Source organism: Xenopus laevis, chromosome 6S (genome assembly GCF_017654675.1).
Source record: "Xenopus laevis strain J_2021 chromosome 6S, Xenopus_laevis_v10.1, whole genome shotgun sequence".
In the NCBI taxonomy this organism is placed as follows: domain Eukaryota; kingdom Metazoa; phylum Chordata; class Amphibia; order Anura; family Pipidae; genus Xenopus; species Xenopus laevis.
Window position 1 is genome coordinate 109,507,438 of NC_054382.1, and position 23,714 is coordinate 109,531,151.

Below are 23,714 nucleotides of genomic sequence, written 5' to 3' on the forward strand. Positions count from 1 at the left end.
TTCATCTCAGAACATCACTCTCTTCACCACTATAAGTTCATTTAAAGGTTCACATGCCTTTTAAAAGCCAACCTTTCAGCTAAAGCAGATATTATTTGTTAATGCCATACCAGTCTCTCTCTGTTCTGCAGCTCCTATAACAAGCCAGAGTATTCTCACACACTCAGTGTTATAGCCGCATCCCTCCTGTCAAATACTTCTCCGCCTCTAGCCCCATTCCATCACCTCCACTCACCTTGCCTTGCCCGGTCTCTGCTGTTAGTACATTGCTTGCTCCCCCTTCCACCCTATTATCTGAACCAGATACGCCGTGACCATGCTCCTCGGAAACCACAGTGGTAATAGACCGAGGGAAGCCCCGAAACGACGCCCGCAACATACATATCCACTTAGCTGCATGTCTCCTACAGGGCGCCGCCATGACTTCTGCGTTCCACTTGAGACCGCGTGACCTCTGCGTATCATAGAGAGCTGCCTGCGAGTGTAGAGAGCGCCATCTGCTGCGGGAGCGGTTCCGTTTCCTGTACAATGATCAAGGCCTTTTGCTCTATGGCCGATTCCTCTCACCCCAGCAATATGCCATATATATAGTCCTGTTTTATACACTTTACTGAGCAGTGGGTTCATTCAGTTCTGATGAGTGTATAAACTATGAGTTTAAAGCTCTTTTACTTTTGTTTTGGCTGCTGCTGTCATAGGAAATCTTAATGTTTAACTTTTAGACATTGATATTCTGAGACAATTTGTAGTTGTGTCTTCATTCTTTGGTGGTATTTTGTTTATTGAACTTTTGTTCTGCAGCTTTCCAGTTTGCTATTTCAGCAGCTATCTGGTTGCTAGGGGTTACCACCTGTCCTGTTTTGACCAGGACAGGCCGGTTTTTTGAAGGGCTGTTCGGGTCAGCTCAGAGTTTCCAGGTCTAATTTTCAAAACCAGCCAAAGTCAGCTACAAAACCAGCCCAAAAGTAGCCAAGAGTTACTTCAAAAGTAGCCCAAAATAACACAACATGTGCTGTGAAAAAAAGTCTAAATAATAAATGAATATATGTGAAAATATGCCTTTGTTAAATTTTCACTGTTTCACAAATTTTTCCATGAAGCAAAATGGGACAGATTTGCCCGTCATCAGGGGCGTAACTACAGAGAGAGCCCAGGAGGTATAGGGGCCCCATAACTTTGGCTGGTTTCCAAAGTACAAACCAGCCAAAGTTTTTTCTTGCCCTAATGTGGCGATCTTTTAAATTAGTAGCTTTCCAAATTAGGAAAACCGGGCAGGATTTCCTGGGTTTAACGCGGCGATCGACTAATCGCCAATCTCCACGTCATAGCCCCTCCCCTGACATCACAGTCACGCCGCCACTATGTCACTGTCCAGCCCCTTGCTGCATCATGGCCCCAACTCCCCCCGGAGTTTTTCGGGGGGGGGGGGGGCGGGTGTAACCCTACTGGTTGCTAGGGCCTTATTTAACTTAGCAACAAAACAGTAGTTTGAATGAGAGACTAGAATATGAATAGGAGATGGACTTAATAGGAAGATTAGTAATAACAGTAAAATTGTAGTGTCACAGAGCAATACTGTTTGGGGGTTCAGCTATTTGTATGTAATAATGGCCAGATTGTTAATTATGATGTTAGCCAGTAGATGGCACTGTCTGCAAATCTTTATAAAAAGCAAGTACATTTCACTTTAATACATGATATGGCTTGAAATGTTGCTCATTGTCCTACTGCATAATAAAGTCACTTTTATATTAACTAAAAATAAGGGTTTCGTGGATGTAACTGTATATCCCAGTGAAAATAAGGGCTCTGAGTGAATAACACAACATAATAAAGAATTGGAGAAACCAGTCTTTTCCTTGATTTTATGTCTTATGTTCCCTCCAAGCAGGTCTCGTCTCACCCCAATGTTATAGCAGATTAATAAGCCCCCCCCCCTGCAGGTCACTCCCAAGTGAGAGCAAAGTATATTTACCCCACTTGCAAATCCCTCCCAAGTGTGAGAGGAACATATGTCTCCCCCCTCCTTGCACCGCACACTCCAGCACCTTTTTTGTGTTTGGTTTGGGCACCCTGGATGGGGTCATAATCCTTTGGATGGACCCCAGGCCATGACACGCCCTGGGGAAAGCTTCTGCAGAACCCAGGGTAGACGGGATTCCCCCTAGCTTTGGCAAAGGGGAGTCCAAACGACCCCAAACCCTTTCGGGGGGCGGGGATGGTGGGCCCTCCCTAACTTCAGCGAAGTGGGACACCTCCGTTCAAGCTGTTCGCGGGCAGTAGCCTGGGACACTTGGGCAACGGAGCCCACGCCTTTGGGTAGGACTCTGAAGGATGATTCAATATCATATGTCTCCCCCCTCCTGAGCTTTCTCTAACGTGAGCCGAGCATAATTATTCCCCTCCACAGTAATGTACAAAAGAGCATAGTGAGCATGCAATACACTGGAATGTAATCATTGGGGAGCAGACCCTGTAGAAGTGGGGGGACCTGGCAAGTGAGTACTTCAAGCTGCATCAGTAGGGGAATTGCAGAGATATCTTGTTTTATTGCCCCGACACTCAAGAGAACAGCATATCCCACACTCCCTGGCTCTGCCGGAATTAAGCTCCTAAATGTAGTGGGCAGGGCTAAATATTTCATGGAGTTCTAGCTCCTCTTAATCTGCTCCATTTTACCCCCAACATTCTTTATCAGCATGGCTTCTTACGCCCAGAATAACCTGTAATGAATCAGCACAAGCTACAAACCCACACCAGATTATTTTTACCAGACAAATGTGTCAGTAATACCATTTTAAACAGATATTCACCCACTCAAGGGATGCCTAGGCTTGCTAAGCCTCAAGAGATTTACACAGATGGGAATACAACCACAGCTGAGACAGACAAGACCAGTGGGTTCCAGCTTTCAAATGGGGGTCACTGACCCCATCTAAATTCAAATGCTTGGTTAAGGCGAGAGAGAGAGAGACTAAATATCCAACTGTGAAGCATGGCATGTGAAGCCCTTGGGAATTGTCTCTATTCATTAGTATGACTTGCCCTTTAAATTTTTAGAAAGGCCAGCCCTTGGTAATTGTCTCTATTTGCTGGTATGACTTGCCCTTTAAATTCTTAGAAAGGGCCAACCACTGAGCCACAAACAAACTGTTAGCAGAAGGGATCAGGGAAAGTGCCAAAATGGTGGCTGTGAATAATCAAGTGTACGGGAAGCTTATTTTTGTATTTGATTGGGTGTTCTAGCCGCAGAAATAATGTTTTTTCTCCAATTAAGACAAATCTTGAAGGTATTTGTGAAGCATTGACCCCAGTTCTGATTTTCGGAAGAGCTTCAGAGTCTGAGAAGCCTTCTCTGCTCCAGGTGGAACACATCTATTCATACTATTCAGAGGCCTTTCTCAATTTACATTATTAGCCGTCATAATATTAGCAGTTATTTAGAACTGAGCAGAGAAAGAAAATAGTTCAGGTAAACATAATAAGTGTTCAAAAGAGTATTCTGAGTAATTTGCCACTAAGTTGAATGGATGGCTATATATTCCTTTTAAAATTCCTTTCTCGGTCCATTGTGCGGACAATATTACTCAGCTATGTAGGGGCAGAGTTGTATAAGTTGAGGGGCAGTGACACTGGATACACTATTAGGGCAGAAACACGCTCAGATTCGGGGAGATTAGTCGCCCAACAACAAATCTCCTCTTCTTTGGGGCGATTAATCTCCCCGAACTACCTCCCCTGCGGCTAGAAAGAAAATCACCGGCTAGATGGCACTCAGAGCGCTTCATTTTCCAAGGTCACCCGAAGTTGCCTCACAAGGAAACTTCGGGCGACTTCGGAAAACAAGCGATACGAGTGCCATCCCGCCGAGTGCCATCCTGCGACACATTCAGTTACAACAGCCTGCCAGAAAGCAATTCCATCCTAAAGTGCTGGCTCTTCCTGAAAGCACATGACCAGGCAAAATGACCTGAGATGGCGCCTACACACCAATATTACAAATTAAAAAAAAATACACTTGCTGGTTCAGGAATGACATTTTATATCGTAGAGTGAATTATTTGCAGTGTAATTTTTGAAATATAAACGACACCATAAAAATCATGACAGAATCTCTTTAACCAAAATATGCATCCAATAGGATTGCAGGATGGTCAGCTGACAATGGAAGGTGCAAAAGATGCTCAGAGTGTCAAGCAGTAAGGGCAAGATTGGCCACCCTGACCAATAGAATCTGGGTATGTATTATATTATTATTATATTATTATAATACCAGCAGACACTGCCACTGAATATAATTGCAACCACCAGTTACAACATGGTGAATATCAGCATAAAGATGGATACTTTAACATTTCACAAAACAAGTGACTATATGACTTTACAATTTGGGTGATGCCAGATAGAGGCAGAATGGTACCTGCGTGATATATAACTTGTGGGTGGGTAGCAAAACCTCTGGAAATACCCTTGCATAGGCTAACATGGGAATTGTTCTGTGGGTGCTTCAGTAGGTCAGACCATTTCCAACATCTATGCAGGGGGATTTTCGATAATTTTGCCACATTCATGCGAACTAAAAGACACACAGCAGGCAAATGCTTCCTCTGGCATTAGAACTTGTTTTGAAGAGGAGAGCATGGGGCAAATTTACTAAAGGGCGAAGTGACTAACGCAGGCAAAAACGCTGGCGTAACTTCGCAAGTGAAGGCGATAGACTCTAGCGGTACTTCGCTCCCTAACGCCTGGCGAATTTGCGCTAAGGCGAATGGACATAACTACGCAAATTCACTAAGATGTGGATTTTACTGAACGACACCTCTTGCGCCAGACTTGCTTTCGCCACCTCAGACCAGGCGAAGTGCAATAGAGTAGATAGGACTTCCTAAAAATTTAGTTGAAACATTTTCTAAGTCTCAAAAAACGCTGGCATCTTTTCCTTTTATCAGGGTGATAGGCTGCAAAAGAGCGTAACATTTTTTTGGGGTAACCCGCTTCCCCCTTACATTTCCTAACATATGGCACATACACTGGGATCATGTATAGGGCAATATAACAACTCTATTTTATTTTATTAAGGTTTCCGGGGTTGTGTAGTGTAATGTATTTGCTGCAACATATACGTCCGTTTAACTTTAACTTCCCGCCGTATGCAAATTAGGCAACACTAGCGCAACTTCGCTTTGCTTGGCAAAGTAACGCTAGTGCAACTTCGCCAGTGTTCGGTGCCCTGGACGCAACTTTGCATTTAGTGAATTAGCGTTATTCTGGCGAATCTATGCTTGGCAAAGTGTTGTGCTGTGAGCGAAGCCATCGTTGGCGATTTTTCAGAGGTTAGTGAATTTGCCCCCATGTATCTGTGCAAGCTAGCAGCAATCAGCTGAAGAAATGTAAGCTAAAAAAGATGTCAGATTTAGCGCACACATTTATTTGCTTTCATTAGTGTCCACCGAGTAAATTGCATTTCCAGTGTAAGAAAACTCTTGGCAATTACAAGGAATAACGCACAGGAAATGAAGCATAAAAGTCCCTTTTTGAACAATAAAAAGTGTGACAACATTTAGCGCTGAATGGATTATTAACCTCTAAAAGAAATTGAATCGTTCAACCTGCAACCCTCCAGCTGTTAATGAACTACTACTCCCAGAAAGTTCATACTTTGAGCATGCTGGGAGTTGTACTGAAACAAAAGTCGGGGGGAAGGCGCAACATCCATACAGTAAATGAAACAGGTAACTGGGATAGAAGGGAAACTCAGATGCCAGAAATGTGTTTTATGATTTTCTTGCAGCAATTTGGCTTCGGCTTTTATTGGGTCTCCAGATTCTTCTCTGTCAGGGGCTCTGTGGCACTGGCATTGGCCGCGGAGTTTAAGACTTCTTCAAAATCTCCTGCTGATTGTCTGTTTCCACCGACTTTTGACTGGAAAAAAAAAAAAAGATAAGAAAATGAGCAAAACCATGGAGAAACCACTGGTGTCGACTAAAGGAGCTCGGTCTGATTAAAGGGGCATTAAAGCTTAAATCCAGCATATCATATAGGACAGTGGTTGTAACACTTTAAGTTAAAGTCCCACTTGAAGGTCCAACTTTGAGGTCAGGGCCCCCTTAAAGGAGATGTAAAGCTTAACTAAAGTAGCTAGAAATGTTTTAGGCTTCTGTACCAGCCCAAGGCAACCATAGCCGTTTAGCAGTAAAGATCTGTGTCTCCAAAGATGCCCCAGTAGCTCCCTATCTTCTTTTCTGCTGTTTCACTGCACATGCTCTGTGCTGCTGTCACTTACTGAGCTTAGGGACCCACTCACAATATACAGTACACATAGAATAGAAATGAGGCTGATTAGTAATTAATACAGATAATTACTACATGGCAGCACAGAAACCAGTACAATTAGCATCAGAATTTAATAATCAGCCCTGTAGCATCAGCTTATATTACAGACCAACCTCATTGTCTGCAGGATAATTAGTGACGAGCCCTAAGCTTAGCTTCTCAACAGCTGCTCAGAGCCCACTGAGCATGTGAGTGTCACAGACACTTTCCAAGATGGTGACCCCCTGTGACAAGTTTGAAGTCCTGGATCATTGTTGCTATTGACAAGCTGAAACTTTAGGCTGGTGCAATAAGTTTGTTATATAAAATATGGCAGTTGTAGCCACATTCATTTTTAGGGTTTAGTTCTCCTTTAAAAGTTCATTCTTTGGTCAGCTTATAAATTAATACATCTATAGGAAAATATTGAATATCAATCATTCAGTCACAACTCCAAGAATATCTGGGACTGCAAATATATATTTACCCCAAATCTCACCCAAACTAATATTCAGGCTGAGCTTTTAGATATAGCAAATGGCTATCATCTCCAATTCTCAACATGACTGGCCTTCGGGATGATCCCCTGACACTGCTCCAAGCCCCCAACACCCCCAGAGAGCCAGCCAGACAGTTTGAGGACTGATGATAAAACACTTGGTGGGATTATATTTAAAGGAAAACTATACCCCTCAAACAATGTAGGTCTCTATAAAAAGATATTGCATAAAACAACTCATATGTAAAACCTTGTTTCATGTAAATAAACCATTTTCAAAATAATATACTTTTTAGTAGTATGTGTCATTGGGCAATCATAAATAGAAAATAGTTCATTTTGGGTGTATAGTTTTCCTTTAACAAGGCCTTAATACTGACTGATAGAAAGGAGTAAATGTGGGCACAGGATCATTCATTACACAAAGAATTGAATGTGGGGCTCCACACAGCTCATACACCAATGCCCATCAGCCAGAATACCCTGTTGACTGATGACCCAGAAACCAGCTTGGTTTGTAGGTTGATACAAAATATGGCTGTCACCATCCATTAGCAGCTCCGTGTCCTGTAAATCTCCAGCTCCCATAACGGACGTCCAACTTACTGGAAACTTTGCTTAACCCTCACGGGTTTGACATACCTTGCAATGTTATTCTCAACTATTAACACACTTGAAATTAACTCTTATACCTTTAGATTTTCAACTTTCTCTTCAAAAGATTTGAAGGTGGGCGAGTTCCTTAAAAAAAAAAAAACATGAATATAAGATAACTTAAAGGAGAAGGAAAGCTACCAAAGCAGTTTATTGCCAATAGATTAACCACAACAGTGCAAGCTATAACACTATATTTATTCTGCAGAATGCTTTACCATACCTGAGTAAACAGCTCTAGAGGTTCTCTGTTTGTTTAGGATAGCAGCTGCAGTATTAGCTTGGTGTGACATCACTTCCTGTCTGAGTCTCTCCCTGCTCACTCATAGCTCTGGGCTCAGATTACAGCAGGGAGGAGCAAACTGAGCATGCTCAAGCCCAAGCCCTGGAGGTTTAAGCTGAAGGCAGGAAGTCTGATACAGAAGCCCATGAGTACACAATAGAAGGAAAGAAATGCAGTGTTCCTTTTGACAGAGGACTCAGAGCAGCACTTCATTGAGGGTTTACTGGTATATTTATATAGACCTTTCTGATAAAGCTCACTTAATTTTAGCCTTTCCTTCTCTTTTTTTTTTTTAACCAAAAAATGCTTTATTGAATATCACAGACATCAATAAAAAGAGAAAAAGTATGGCTGGTACACAATTCTCAAGGTTCAATAAAGTATAATAGAACATATTTCAACAGAGTCGTGTGTCATTATTCTGGTTACAATGATATCTTAATTAGCAATAAGCATATAAACACATAAAAGAAAAGAAAGAAATATAGAAGAAAAAAAAAGGAAAGGTTAAATGTTATGCTCTTTAAAGATCTGATAGGATCGGATCCTGACGATTGGGAACGGGTGGTCGGATCGCGTGACCGCATCAACAAGATGCGGCCGCGATCCGACGGGATTTTTTTGTCCCATCCGATCGAGATCTGGCCGACTTTCGGCCAGATCTCGATCGGGGAAGCCCATCAGGGGGCCCCATATATGGGCCAATAAGCTGCCGACTTGGTCTGTTGGCAGCTTTTATCAGCCCGTGTATGGCCACCTTTACCCTGAAGAAGTGGAGATTTGTCGCCGGGCAACTAATCTCCCCGAATCTTATCATGTGCCCTGCCTAAAGCCTGCCCAATGGAGAATGAATGCTGTAGTTCCGCCCAAGAGCCAGGGATCACTTGTCAATTGATAAAATACATGAAACATGCTTCTAGTCACAATACACATACATGCTTGTAGCTAGCCTTCCGGAGAGCATACGTTACCTCATGGCAGGCATGCTAATTGAATGCTGTAAAGAGCGTATACTAACGGGCAGCATTAAGAGAAAAAAGATACGGTTAGTAAAGGGAAACTGAGATCACATGTACAGCTGATGTTACTGTTACAGTTGACGTTCCTGAAATATTAAAGTACGTTAAGATGCAAATGACAACGAAGAAGGAACCTGCAGCAAAGGGTTAAATAAAACACATTCACCTTAAAATCAATACCATTTTCCTTTTTGTAATTTGGATCTTCCTACATTAAGGGGGTTATTTATTAAAGTCTGAATGGCAAAACCCCGAAAAATTTGTGTGTTTTTTTTTTTTTAACTATAAAATCCGAATTTTTAGTGGGGGGAGAAATACCTCAAACTTTTCGGGATTTATTATACCCCGAGAATGGAAAAGGTCAAAATCTGAAAATCCGGGATCTCAGACCTGTCGAGATTGCATATAAATCAATGGGAGAAGTGCCAAAGATATCTTAATCTATGTTGGGTTTCGTGCAATAATCCGAAGATTTTGTGGTTTTCAGGAAAAATCATGTTGATAATGTATTGATAAATAAGTGGAAAAACCCGTCCGGATTTGGGTCGGAGTAGTTTTCAGAAAATTAGGAGATGAATTCAGACTTTAATAAATGGGCCTCTATAGTCTACTAGAAAATCATGTAAACCCGGGATTTCCCTTTGTTTCTTTCTTTCTGTAATTTGGGTCTGCATACCTTAAGTCTACTAGAAAATCATGTAAACATTAAATAAACCCAATAGGCTGGTTTTGCTTCCAAAAAGGATTAATTATATCTTAGTTGGGATCAAGTACAAGTTGCTGTTTTATTATTACAGAGAAAAAGGAAATCAGTTTTAAAAATGTGTATTATTTGTATAAAATGGAGTCTATGGGAGACAGCCTTTCCGAATTTTGGAGCTTTCTGGATAACGTGTTTCCGGATAACGGATCCTATACCTGTAGTTGGAAGCTTTACAGTCAGGAGACATTTGGAGTGCTGAGCTGGTGTGTGTTACTAGACAAACAAGGGAAAGTTGTGCTCACCACTAGTTTTTAAAACCATTAGGCGGGGGTGCAATGAGGGTGTGACCACAAAAAACATATAGACAAATACAAGATTCCTCTGCACTCAACCCATTATCAATATATTTAAGACAGCGACATTTTGTGCATACTGCTACTGAAAAATGCCTTACCCTTTAAACAAAACAGGGATTGTTTGTCCATATATTGCAATATATTTAAGCTGGCCAACTACGTCAAAGTCATCCCATATCTGGCCAGTCCTATGCTCAATTTTCATCTGATTCATTAAGAATTCTATGGTTTAATTATACATTTTATAAAAGGGACGAATACGTTTTACCTGCAACTTGCTAGCTGCTTTCAAAGTAAACCTCCATACTTGGTTGCCCTTTTATTAGACACCAGTGGGATCACCTGACTATAGCTGGGAAGGGTGGGAGCTACAACATGGAGCTGGTCACTGCTCCTGTATAACTATAACAAACAAGGGAAAGTTGTGCTCACCACTATTTTTTAAAAAATCATTAGGCGGGGGTGCAATGAGGGTGTGACCACAAAAAACATATAGACAAATACAAGATTCCTCTGCACTCAACCCATTATCAATATATTTAAGACAGAGACATTTTGTGCAGCCAAGTTTGGGAGTTTTACTTTGAAAGCAGCTAGCAAGTTGCAGGTAAAACGTATTCGTCCCTTTTATAAAATGTATAATTAAACCATAGAATTCTTAATGAACCAGATGAAAATTGAGCATAGGACTGGCCAGATATGGGATGACTTTGACGTAGTTGGCCAGCTTAAATATATTGCAATATATGGACAAACAATCCCTGTTTTGTTTAAAGGGTAAGGCATTTTTCAGTAGCAGTATGCACAAAATGTCGCTGTCTTAAATATATTGATAATGGGTTGAGTGCAGAGGAATCTTGTATTTGTCTGTGTGTTACTAGACAACATGCACTCTTTATCTGATGGAATCTTCTAAACTGCCCAATAGATATCTGACCAACTTTCAGCCAGATATGGGCTGGGCAGGCTATAAAAATGCCTTACACATGGACAATAAGCTGCCAACTCAATCTGGAGGCAGGAGCGCCATCAGGGGGGCACAGTGGGTACAAGTGTACCAGGCCCTGGCCTGAAGGGGGGCCCGGGAGTGCTGAACTTATTGAAAGAGCCAGGCCCCCTTGATAGCGCCAAAGCCGTGCCGCCTCCTTCTGAAGTCCCGAACAGCCAAAATGTGGAAGTGCCGAAAAAGCCGAACAGCCGAAGTCCCGAATCGGCAAATAGACCCGAAGTCACGAAAACAGCCAAAGCCGAAGTCCCAAAAACAGCCGAAATTTAAGTCCTGAAGCAGCAAAAAGACCCAAAGTCATGAAAGGAGACGAAGTTGAAGTCCTGAAGCCACAAGTTCAATTCTACCGAACACCAATATGTGTGTGTGTTTTTCTTTTTATCCCCTGGCCTCCAATATATTATTTTAATACTCTATAGGCCCCTGCCACCAGTGTTTTTTTTCAAAAAATATTCTTTGGGGCCCCAATTTTTTTAACTTGTATGGGGGGCCATGGCACCAATGTTTTTTTAAAAAAATATTCTTTGGGGCCCCGATTTTTTTTTTTTTAACTTGTAAGTGGGGCCCTGGCGCCAATGTTTTTTTTAAAAAAATATTCTTTGGGGCCCCAATTTTTTTTTTTAACTTATAGGGGGCCCTGGTCCCCAATAGTTTTTTATAACTTGTATGTGTGTGTGGGGGGCGGTTACCTTTTTTAGCGCTGATGTCTGTGTGCTCTCTTAACTTCGATGTGGAGTGGACAGGATCTGGGGCGGGGCTTGGGGGCCGGGGTGGAGAAGCCCCAAAATTTTTGTTGTACGGGGCCCCGTGATTTCTAAGGGCGGGCCTTGTTCGGAGGGACCCAATATATCCTCCTGCGCATGGCCCCAACCACATACAGAGCAATTTACAAGGATTTACAATCCATATTTGACTGAATGTCAAGTCAAAGACTCCATAGACTCCATCTTATCCAAATAATCCAAATTTTTAAAAATGATTTCCTTTTTCTCTGTAATAATAAAACAGTATCTTGTACTTGATCCCAACTAAGATATAATTAATCCTTATTGGAAGCAAAACCAGCCTATTGGGTTTATTTAATGTTTAAATGAATTTCTAGTAGACAAGGTATGCAGACCCAAATTACGGAAAGATCTGTTATCCGGAAAACCCCAGGTCCCGAGCTATTCTGGATAACAGGTCCCATACCTGTACAAATTAAACGGTTTAAAAAGAGAAATATCATCTCAAATATCCCTCATAAGCAAAGAGCAAGAAACAGTTCTGGTGCACAGATAAATCCCTCTGGTGCCAAAGGTATTGTGTATAATCTGCCTTTTATCATGTGCAGAGTGCATCAATGTGAACACGAAGCTCAGATCTGTGCTTATAAAGTATAACAAACACCAGGCTGCATGGAACACTCTCAGATCATAAAATATGTCAGATTGTCTTGGCCATTGGAATGGTGCCTGGATCATCTCTTGTCCAACGACAGCCATGTTTGCTCAGTGTAATAGCAGTGAGGCTACACTGAGATGAGGGAAATAACGTTGCATATTGTGTGATTTCCAAGGACCAGTAAGACCAAAAAATTAAAGTGTTTTTGAGTAGAAACTTTACTATAGTTCTGCTGTGTAGCCATGGGGGCAGCCATTCAAAGCTGAAAAATATGAGAAAATATCGGGGCCTAAAAGAAGAATAATTGCACACATATAGCTGGTACAGAGATAGGCTGCTGCTTACAGTAATTATAGCGCTACAATAAAGAGCAAGCAAAGCACCCTTACAGATACAGGTATGGGACCTGTTATCCAGAATGCTTGGGACCTGGGGTTTTCCGGATAACAGATCTTTCCATAATTTGGATCATCATAGCTTAAGTCTACTAGAAAATAATGTAAATATTAAATTAAACCAAAAAGCTGGTTTTGCTTCCAATAAGGATTAATTATATCTTCGTCGGGATCAAGTACAAGGTACTGTTTTATTATTACAGATGGAGTCTATGGGAGACAGCCATTCTGTCATTTGGAACTTTCTGAATAACAGGTTTCTAGATAACCTGATGTGGGGGTGATGGCACACAGAGGTACCTCCAGCTAATAAAATAGAGGGCCCCAGGATTGCCCCTTGCAGCTTTAACTGGTAAATATATAAACTCAGATACTTACTTTACATCCTCTAGCTTTCTAGTTATGACGGAGCCAACAGAGGAAAAGGCAGCAGAGGCCTTCTGCCCAGCATGGGACAGAGTTTCTGACGTTCTCTTGTATCTGTAATAGAAGAGAATTCTCATGAAGGGAGAGAGCAATGGAGAAAAGCCATTACTGTATTCAAGGAATCACAATTTTGATTCACAATTAACCCAAATGAAGATATTCATTAAAAATAACCCTGCATTGACGTATTAGAGAACTTCCCGAGATACAAACGCCAATATCTGTTCATTGGCTACAGACATGAGGTTTGTGGCTACATTGCTGGATGGCAGGACAACATACACAGTGGTGGAGGTCACATCATGAAGCCCTTTGGAAATGTTCTGTTTCAGTTCAGACAGGGGAGTGACTCCCAGTTTCCTTTTGATATCAGCGAGGTGCCTCTCCTTTGCTGATAGAACTTGGCTCAGGGTCTGTATTTCCTCTTCTATCTGAAACCAAAGAGAAATTGCATTTGAGAAAAAGAGGGGAAGTTATATTAAAGGGGCAGTAAGAGTTGTGTTTTAGACTACCCATATGAAGGTTAAACGGCAAAACACCAGGAATCACCAAGGGTCTTTCCCATAGAGATACCCACATTTTTAGCCCATAACCCACATGAGTAAAGCAAGTTTGAAAATGACCATAGGCTAATAGATAATCTGATTATTGATAATCAGAGCCTGATTTGGCCCAGCATGAATGTGGCCAGTTGGGCTCAGACAACTGAGAATGCCAAACAAACAGATCTAGCCATGCTTTTCTACCTTAAAGGAACAGTTCAGTGTAAAGATAATAACTGGGTAAATAGATAGGCTGTGCAAAATAAAAAATGTTTCTAATATAATTAGTTAGGGCAGAGACACGCGTGGAGATTCAGGGAGATTAGTCGCCGGCGACAAATCGCCTTTTCTTCGGGAACTAATCTCCCGAACTGCCTTCCCGCCGGCTAGAATCCAAATTGGTGGCGGGATGGCACTCGGAACACTTCATTTTCCGAAGTCGCCCGAAGTTGCCTCACGAGGAAGCTTTGGGTGACTTCGGAAAACAACGTTCTTCAAGTGCCATCCGCCGTTGATTTAGATTATACCTGGCGGGAAGGCAGTTCGGGCGATTAGTCGCCAGTAGAAGAGGTGATTTGTCGCCAGGCAACTAAATCTCCCCGAATTTCCAAATGTGTCCAAAAATGTGACTGAATGTCAGACGGAACACAACTTCCTGCTTTGCATCTCTCTCTGAGTTAGTCAGTGACTTGAAGGGGGGCCACATGGGACATATCTGTTCAGTGAGTTTGTAATTAATCCTCAGCATTCAGCTCAGATTCAAAAGCAACAGTAATGACCCATGTGCCCCCCTCAAGTCTCTGATTGGTTACTGCCTGGTAACCAATCAATGGAAACCAGAAGAGCTGAAAAGCAGGAAGTAGTGTTCTGGCTATTATGTTAGACATCCAGTCAATCCAGCCTTTATACATTACATTTTTGGCTAACTAACTACTGTATACAGGGTCGCGCCGCCAACGAGGCGAGCTGAGCCACTCGCCTCAGGCGGCAGCGCCTGAAAGGATTCCAGGGGCGGCAAAAAGCCGCTCCTGCACCTTTAAGAGCCGAATTTCCGTTTTTTAAACCGGAAATTCGGCTGTACTATTGCGAGAGAGCGCAATTGCGCTCTCCGCAATAGTGTTTCTGCCTCCCCTCCCGACACGTAAGTTGGTGAGGGGGGGCGGCATTGCAGGAGCCGCCTCAGGCGGCTCCTTAGTCAGAATCGGCGCTGACTGTATATTAGAAACATTTGTTATTTTGTGCAGCCTATTTATCCAGTTATTATTTTTACACTGATCTGTTCCTTTAATGCCCATGAATTTGTGATCAGTACCTTTTCAAGCTCTTTTCTAAGTTTTTCTTGTTCCTCCTCTGATAATATTTCTGCTTCTGGTGCAGCCACATCTTCTCCATCTGGAACGGACTCTGCTTTCAGCAAATCTACATAGGGGGTAAAAACAAAAGTAATCGTGTGAAAAAAACCAGAGAAGTGCAGGCAGTATTGCAGTAGTACTACACATGATTTCATATGCGCAAAGGGGCCGCTCTATACTAAACAAATGCTAATCGGTACAAAGAAAAAAACTACTAATAAAATATTTGACAAGTTCCCAGTATATATTTGCTGCACAAGTCACAAAAGCAGAAATGGTTGAGATGTGAATGAATCTGAAAGACTTACGCCTTTCCATATTACTGTGAAAGACAAAAATGAAAACAAATCAGACAAAGTAAATAATGGAGTAGAATGTAGATAATGCAAGTACAGGTATAGGATCCGTTATCCAGAAACCCATTATCTAGAAATCTCTAAATTACGGAAAGGGTTATCTCCCATAGACTCTGTATTATCCAAATATTTTTAAAAATGATTCCCTTTTTCTCTGTAATAATAAAACAGTAGCTTGTACATGATCCAACTAAGATATAATTAATCCTTATTGGAAGCAAACCCAGCCTATTGGATTTATTTAATGTTTACATGGTTTTCTAGTAGACTTATGGTATGAAGATCCAAATTACAGAAAGATCCGTTATCTAGAAAACCCCAGGTCCCAAGCATTCTGGATAACACGTCCCATACCTGGTATACAAAATGGAGACCCAAGAAATGTTTGAATGTATGTATGTCATTTGTCCCTTTAACCATGGGGTATTGGTGCACGGGTGTGGGATACATTTAATGACAACAGAACCCCCCACATAAACATATTTGTCACTCCAGAAAGCCTCAAACCCACATGGCTTTGTGCAATATATTCTACACATTCAAACCTTTCTGTCTCATGCAATGCACTCTCCTCTTTCTCTACTGAACATTCTATCTCGCTCCACACATTTCCTCATTGTGTACCATACATTCTAACAAAGAATTCTCCTCATTCTATAACTTATCTTACAACAGACAATCTCCTCCTTCAACATCACACATTCTAACCAGTCAATATTACAAATTCTTACCAAAATACCCTTTGATTTACCAACTTTTTACCACTCAAATATCACAGGTCAATTCCACACTAGCTACTAAAACATTCTGAATGCGTTTTGCTTGATATCAGTTATTGATAACATGTTCTGGTCCAACATGGTGGTAAATCCCTCCAGCTGATGTTTGCATGAGTCTGGGAAATGGCAGTCACTGGCCAATGTCTGGGACCAAAAGCAGCAACCCCCAGATTTATAAACAATGACGCATATTTATTAACACTGGAGATAAACATTACAGGTAATGTGGTAAATAGTGGCAACAGTCACCTACAAGTTAGAAAACAGAAGCAAAGATGATCACTAATCCTTATATTAATTTGCCTTCCTTTATATTCTCTTCGATTTGTTCTACAGGTATAGGACCTGTTATCCAGAATGCCTGGGACCTGAGGTTTTCCGGATAACGGATCTTTCATAATCTGGATCTTCATACCTTAAGTCTACTAGAAAATCATGTAAACATTAAATAAGCCCAATAGGCTGATTTTGCTTCCACTAAGGATTAATTATATCTTAGTTGGGATCAAGTACAATGTACTGTTTTATTATTACAGAGAAAAAGGAAATCAATTTAAATAATTTGGATTATTTGGATAAAATGGAGTCTATGGGACACAGGCATTCTGTAATTCAGAGCTTTCTGGATAACGGGTTTCTGGATAATGGATCCCATACCTGTACTAACATTATTATGACTGATTGATAATACTTAGAATACTATGAAAACCACACAGCGGATTTCTCAGCTAAACTTTTATGCTAATCGGTCAACTGTTGAAAATACAATAAAAGAAATTAAAGAAAGAAAAAAAGATAACGAAGGCAGAGATCTGATTGGTTGCTATGGGCTTCAAGGTGGCCATACACAGGGAGATGTCGATGTCCCCAAACAAACGGATTTCTCCCAGATATGCCCACATTGGGCGATATCGGGCTGATCTGGATTGCGGGGCCTCATCAACGAATAGATGCGTCCGCAATCCAACAGGAATTTTTACCCTGCCCGATCGGCATCTGGCCGACTTTTGGCCAGATATCGATCGTGGACGCCCGTGGGGTGGCCCCACACATGGGCCGATAAGCTGCCGACTCGGTCTGTCGCTAGCTTTTATTGGCCTGTAGTGTTAATAAATACGCCCCTATGCAGCCAAAATTATCTAGTTATTCTATCCAGTGATCGCCTCACTTTTCAAACAGCTCTATCCAATGTCAGTAGAAGAACTATTTAGAGGAAGCCTGTGGGTTTTATGTGTGATCAGATGAAATATCACCATGTGCAATGGCAAGTGTCAGCTAGAGAGATGTAAAGGCCACACAATGGGGTGACTGAGATGGGAGTGCAAAAACTTGATTGGCCAGCAGGACCCTGGTCCCAACTAATAAACTGGATCACCAACATCACTCACTAGTAGGGTTACCACCGTTTTTGGAAAAAAATTCCGGTCTTACTATATATTTAATTATTTTCCCTATATAACATTGGGATCAACCATCATTTTTAACGGCCAGGCCAGTAAAATACCGGTCAGGTGGCAACCCTACTCACTAGGGAGGCTTTGGATATAGAAGTAAACCAGACCAACAACATTTGTGTAAAACCTTCCCAGAAGGCTCGAGGCGGCTATAACAGCAAAGGGAGGGCCAAATGCATCAGAGAGTGTGGAATAGGATTGCACTTGATGGCCTGCTATTATTTTGCCAATATTTATGTAATAAAAGGCACTAAGTTTGCCCAGGAGCAGTAACCCTTAGCAACCAATCAGCAGGTTGAATTTACCAGTCACCTGTTTAAAAGCAAACAGCTTATTGGTTGCTTTGGGTTACTGTTCCTGGGCAAACTTAGTGGGGGTTAGTGTCGTTAATTTGGAGTTCTCAGATATCAGTGGGGCCAAGCTGAATTCCCAGCTCTGACAGCATTTGACTGGCTGGTGATTATAGGGCTTTGGGTTGTTTCAGTCTGAATCCCGCCAGTAACAAAAGCAAGTGAATCTCGTCTGGTGACCTGGCCAATGAATGAAACACACAGGCTTTTCTACACATGTACTTTATTATAAGCACTTGAGAGCCCTGCGAAGACAATGAAAGAGCTACAGGCTTTGCAGGCTACCCCGCATTGACTGAAAATGAATAGACATGAGCAATAGCGGCGGCTCCTGGACCGTAAATAAAGAGCAAAGAGGAAAGGACAAATTAGGCTGCTGCTTGCGGTATTATAATACAAATATAAATGACCCTGGGCAGTGATCCTTTAATGGATTCACGGAGCAGGGTAAAATCCTCTGTGTTCTCATTCACCCAGAAGTATAAATGGCATCACGTGCGGTTCATGCACACAGACTAATAGATCTCTTTCCAGACGTCATGACAAGACATTACTGTATTATCTATTCACATCCAACAGCTATTTCACTCTTGTGTCCATCTAAATGTTCAGGGTGATGAGTCAGAAGTAAAAAAAAATGCTGTGATTTCATTTTGCCTGTGTTTCCCAGTGCTAATAATTTACCCTCTGTAGACTACAGATTGCTACATTACACTACACATACACTGACCCAGGCCCAGACACACAAAAACCCATAATGTAATATTAATGCACATTAACCTTCCTCTACACTCTAAATAACTCAATTCATGCAACAACTTCACTGGGGGTCATTTATAAACACTGGACAAATTTGCACCTAGGCAGTAACCCATGGCAACCAATCAGAAGTGTGCTTTCACTGTTCAGCCTGCAGCTAGCTGAAAAAAGCTAATCACTGATTGGTTGCTATGGGTTACTGCCCAGGTGCAGATTTGCCCAGGGTTTACAAATGAGCTCAACTAAATCTGTTATGTATTTACAAAAAGGCATAGGATCAACTATAAGATCCCATACCTGTATTCTGGAGCATTCTGGATAGTGGGTTTCCTATGCTTAGGATATGGGATCTTACCTTAATTTGAATAACCTTTAAGTTAAACTTTTAGCAGGTTATAGAATGGCTAAATCGAAGCAACTTTTCAATTGGAATTTCAATTTTTAGAGTTATTGAACTATTTGCCTTCTCCTTCTGATTCTTTCCAGATTTCAAATGGGGTCACTGACCCCATCCTAAAAGCAAATGCTCTGTAAGGCTACACATTGTATGTTATTGCAAGTTTTAATCCAGGCCCTTTCCTATTCATATTCCAGTCTCTTTTTCAAATCAATGCATGGTTGCTTGAGTAATTTGGACCCTAGCAACCAGATTGCTGAAATTGCAGAATAACGCGCTAAATAACTTTAAAAAAAAAAATACCAATGAAAACCAAAGGCTTAACATCTCAGAAAATCACCGTAAAGGTTCATTTAAAAGGTCAACAACCCCTTTAAGTCTGCTGAAAAAAAAAACCATTTGCAAATCCTGGTACTTAATCATTTTGCCTATATAATCCTTTGAAGGAACGGTACAGCATAAAGAGCAAGTACATCTCAGTATTCCCAATATACTTTTTTGAAGGGAAACCAAAGCAAGTATTCTACCATTTTTATTGCAATCTGGCCACTGGAGGGCACTGATTTACTAGATTCCCTATTGAGTGTTGTCAGATAAAACCCTTAGGGGCAAATTCACTAAGCGCCGAAGCGCCGAACGCTAGCGTCAATTTGCTAGCGTTGGGCATTTACGTTACTTCGCAAATTCACTAACGAACGCTGGCGTAGATTCGCTAGTGTTACTTCGCACCCTTACGCCTGGCGAATTTTCGCTACGGATGTAACTACGCAAATTCACTAACGCGCACAGTGTACTGAACGCTACCTTTTACGCTAGACTTACTTCACCACCTCAGACCAGGCGAAGCGCAATAGAGTAGATAGAGATTGCTTCAAAAAAAGTCAATTTTTTCTAAGTCCCAAAAAACGCTGGCGTGTTTTCTACATTATGGGTGATAGGCTGAAAAAGATCGAAAAATTTTTTAGGGCTCCCCTCCTTCCCCCCTACATTTCCTGACTCATGGCAACTTACCTAGACAGTGGGCACATGTGTAGGGCAAAATAAAATTTTTATTTGATGTTTTGAAGGTTTTCTAGGCATTTGTAGTGCTGATAGGTATTCCTCCATTGAAATTTGAATTTGGCGCCATATGCAAATTAACCTTCGCTAGCGTAACTTCGCTTCACTTAGCGAATCAACGCTAGCGCAACCTTACGCTACCCCTGTGCGCAACTTCGGATTTTAGTGAATTTGCGGAGCGCTGGCGAAACTACGCCTGGCGAAGTGCGGCGAAGTTGCGCCTGGCGCAACTACAAATCTTAGTGAATTTGCATAGTCACTACTCACATTCATCAATACAAGTAAGCAAATAAATATGGATCACTTTGCACAATAAACCATGCTGCATGTTTTACACTACTAAAAGAAAGAACAGAAAGTCCAGCTTATAAGTAGCACCTGATTTCCTTTTAATTCTATTATTTCCCATTGCTATTAAATTCAGGTCTATGTAAGCAAAAATAAATTAATGGTTTTGGCAGCAAACAAATATACTTATATTTGCACATTTAATGGATATATGCAAGGCCAAAATAAACCATTCTCCTCTGCTAACGATCACACAGTGCCACTGACTATCTATTAACTAGCATGGTGAAACATTACTGAGAAAGGGTACAGAGAAGGGCAACTAAGCTGGTAAAAGGTATGGAAAATCTTAGCTATGAGGAAAGACTGGCCAAATTGGGGATGTTCACGCTGGAGAAGAGGCGCTTAAGGGGTGATATGATGACTATGTATAAATATATAAGGATCACATAATAATCTCTCTAATGCTTTATTTACCAGTAGGTCTTTCCATCTGACACGAGGTCACCCATTCCGATTAGAAGAAAAGAGGTTCCGCCTAAATATTCGGAGGGGTTTTTTACAGTGAGAGCTGTGAAGATGTGGAATTCTCTCCCTGAATCAGTTGTACAGGCTGATACATTAGATAGCTTTAAGAAGGGGTTGGATGGCTTTTTAGCAAGTAAGGGAATACAGGGTTATGGGAAATAGCTCATAGTCCAAGTTGATCCAGGGACTAGTCCGATTGCCATTTTGGAGTCAGGAAGGAATTTTTCCCCCTCTGAGGCAAATTGGAGAGGCTTCAGATGGGTTTTTTGCCTTCCTCTGGATCAACTGGCAGATAGGTAGTTAATAAAAAAAAGTTGAACTCGATGGACATGTCTTTTTTCAACCTTACTTACTACGTAAATAAACTCTAACTAACCATTTATATCGACAGAGAGATGGTGCCCATAGTAGGTATAGGGATAATAGTCTCTGGGAAGGGAATGTAGCTGTGGGATATAAGGTATAGTAGGGAGAGATGGTGCCTATAGTAACAGTGGGATAATAGTCTCTGGGAAGTGAGTGTGACTGTGGGATAGCAGGTATAGTAGGGAGAGATGGTGCCTATAGTAACAGTGGGATAATAGTCTCTGGGAAGGGAGTGTGACTGTGGGATAGCAGGTATAGTAGGGAGAGATGGTGCCTATAGTAACAGTGGGATAATAGTCTCTGGGAAGGGAGTGCGACTGTGGGATAGCAGGTATAGTAGGGAGAGATGGTGTCTATAGTAACAGTGGGATAATAGTCTCTGGGAAGGGAGTGTGACTGTGGGATAGCAGGTATAGTAGGGAGAGATGGTGCCTATAGTAACAGTGAGGAGTACTGCTACTCCAGGATGTACTGTCAGTTCAGGGCCCATAAAGCCTTCTTTGCCCTAGACCCTTCCACCTCTATGTATGAAGAAAGTAACACCACACCTAAAAAGCCAGAAGGCTGAGTCACACAGGTACACACAGGTAAGTCACACACAGGTAAGTCACACACGCAGATGCGCCTTACCCACTCGCGGCAGTGTAGGGGAATCTGGAGGAGAGGCATTCGGCCGCGGAGACAAGTACAGATAATTTGTGTTGACTCCAGAGTCAAAATTAAAAGGCGACTTGTAGTCCTCCTGATAATCAATGTCACCAGAATCCATTCCAAAGGAAATATGTCTCAATGGTTCATTTTATATAAGTACATTAAACAACTAAAATGGCCCGTCGCTGGCCCCTTGTACAGATTAACAGGTCGCAGTGCAGGTTCCAATGTTCATACAGAAAATCTGGTGCTGTTCATCCAACACGGCAGCGAGACATTCCCCTGCAGATCCCTGGGAGTTCACGTGCGAGCCGCAGCCATTTGTTTAATGAGTGACTTTACAGCGAGGTGAGAGCTACCTGGGCTCGGCTTCCTTCTCTCCAAGTGACAAAGAGCAGCCTCACCTTCCATGGCTTTCTGCTTCACTAATCTCCTGAGTAAGGGCTATTGTTTGCCACCGACGTGGAAAGACACACAGCACTTTATGCGCTTGAAGCCGCCTATTGAATTGCGATCTGATTTCACATGCACAACCCGCAGTTTAATCTTCTGGGGCACAAACAGATTACCAGGCATCTGTCCTGTATATTGGAGAATCTACTACACCGAGCTGCTTCTCTTTTATGTGAGATCTTTGTAGCTAAGTAGCAGAGCCGTGTGCCTCGATACCATTTATAGATGGGGAAAGGCACCGGATGCACCGCAGTAAAGTGCTTTTTTCAATCAATCCATTACTTAATGCATCCTGGCCTCCAGACTTAAGAGCCTTGGAAATACTCTTCCAGGACTGCGGATAACACATGCCAGGGGTTAGGTCTCTGGGCATTATTTTATGACCCGCTTTTCTAATCCACTTGGGGGCACTGCTGCTCAAGATATAACCATAAAAAGGCGTTTTAAATATCGAATGGCTTTTAGAACATTAAGAACAAAGAGAGACATCATGGGTGTCAACTCTAATGCCACAGACACCCCATTGAAGACTCAGGAAGCTTATAAAGGAACAGCTCAGTGTAAAAATAAAAACTGGGTAAATAGATAGGCTGTGCAAAATAAAAAAAAAAACTAATATAGTTAGTTATCCAAAAATGTAATCTATAAAGGCTGGAGTGACTAGATGTCTAATATAACACAACAGAACGGAACATTTCTTCCTGCTTTGCAGCTCTCTGACTGAGTTAATCAGCAACTTGAAGGGGAGCCACATGGGACATAACTGTTCAGTGAGTTTGCAATTGATCCTCAGCATTCAGCTCAGATTCAAAAGCAACAGCTATGACTCATGTGATGACCCCCTCAAGTCACTGATTGGTTACTGCCTGGAAACCAATCAGTGGAAACCAAGAGAGCTGCAAAGCAAGAAGTAGAGTTCTGTCTATTATGTTACACATCCAGTCACTCCAGCTAACTAACATTTTTTATTTTGCACAGCCTATCTATTTACCCAGTTTTTATGTTTATACTGAACAATTCCTTTTAGGTGCTTTATATTGTTTCCAGCCTAGCAAGGCATCAAAGGATTGTGTAACCTGTCTGGGAGTAGGTGATGGCAGTCATAATTTAGCAGAGTGGCAGGTCTACAGGCTGATATGCTGAACAACAATAACATCCCAAACAATTTTGTGTGCCTCCGAAAAATAAAGAGCCAATGAATTAAAAAAATACAAAATATTTATTAGGACATGTTATACAGAAACCTAACGCGTTTCATGACTGTTGGGGCACTTACTCATGAGCCTATGAGTAAGGGCCCCAACAGGCACGAAACGCGTTTGATTTCTAACATGTCCTAATACA

General features: G+C 41.7%; 1 protein-coding gene across 5 annotated transcripts in view; it reads right to left on the reverse strand.

Moving 5' to 3' along the window:
• tpd52.S (tumor protein D52 S homeolog) overlaps positions 1 to 23,714 on the reverse strand; it is a 116,055-nt gene that overhangs the window by 59,353 nt on the left and 32,988 nt on the right. The window contains exons 1-7 of one of the 5 annotated variants that reach the window (XM_041567244.1): positions 21,897 to 22,536; positions 14,891 to 14,997; positions 13,319 to 13,467; positions 12,989 to 13,090; positions 8,720 to 8,761; positions 7,504 to 7,552; positions 5,408 to 5,922 (exon numbers count right to left, since the gene is read on the reverse strand). In XM_041567244.1, the coding sequence (XP_041423178.1) occupies positions 5,809 to 5,922; positions 7,504 to 7,552; positions 8,720 to 8,761; positions 12,989 to 13,090; positions 13,319 to 13,467; positions 14,891 to 14,997; positions 21,897 to 22,035 (702 nt within the window). In that variant the 5' untranslated portion in view covers positions 22,036 to 22,536 and the 3' untranslated portion in view covers positions 5,408 to 5,808. 5 annotated transcript variants of the gene reach the window in all.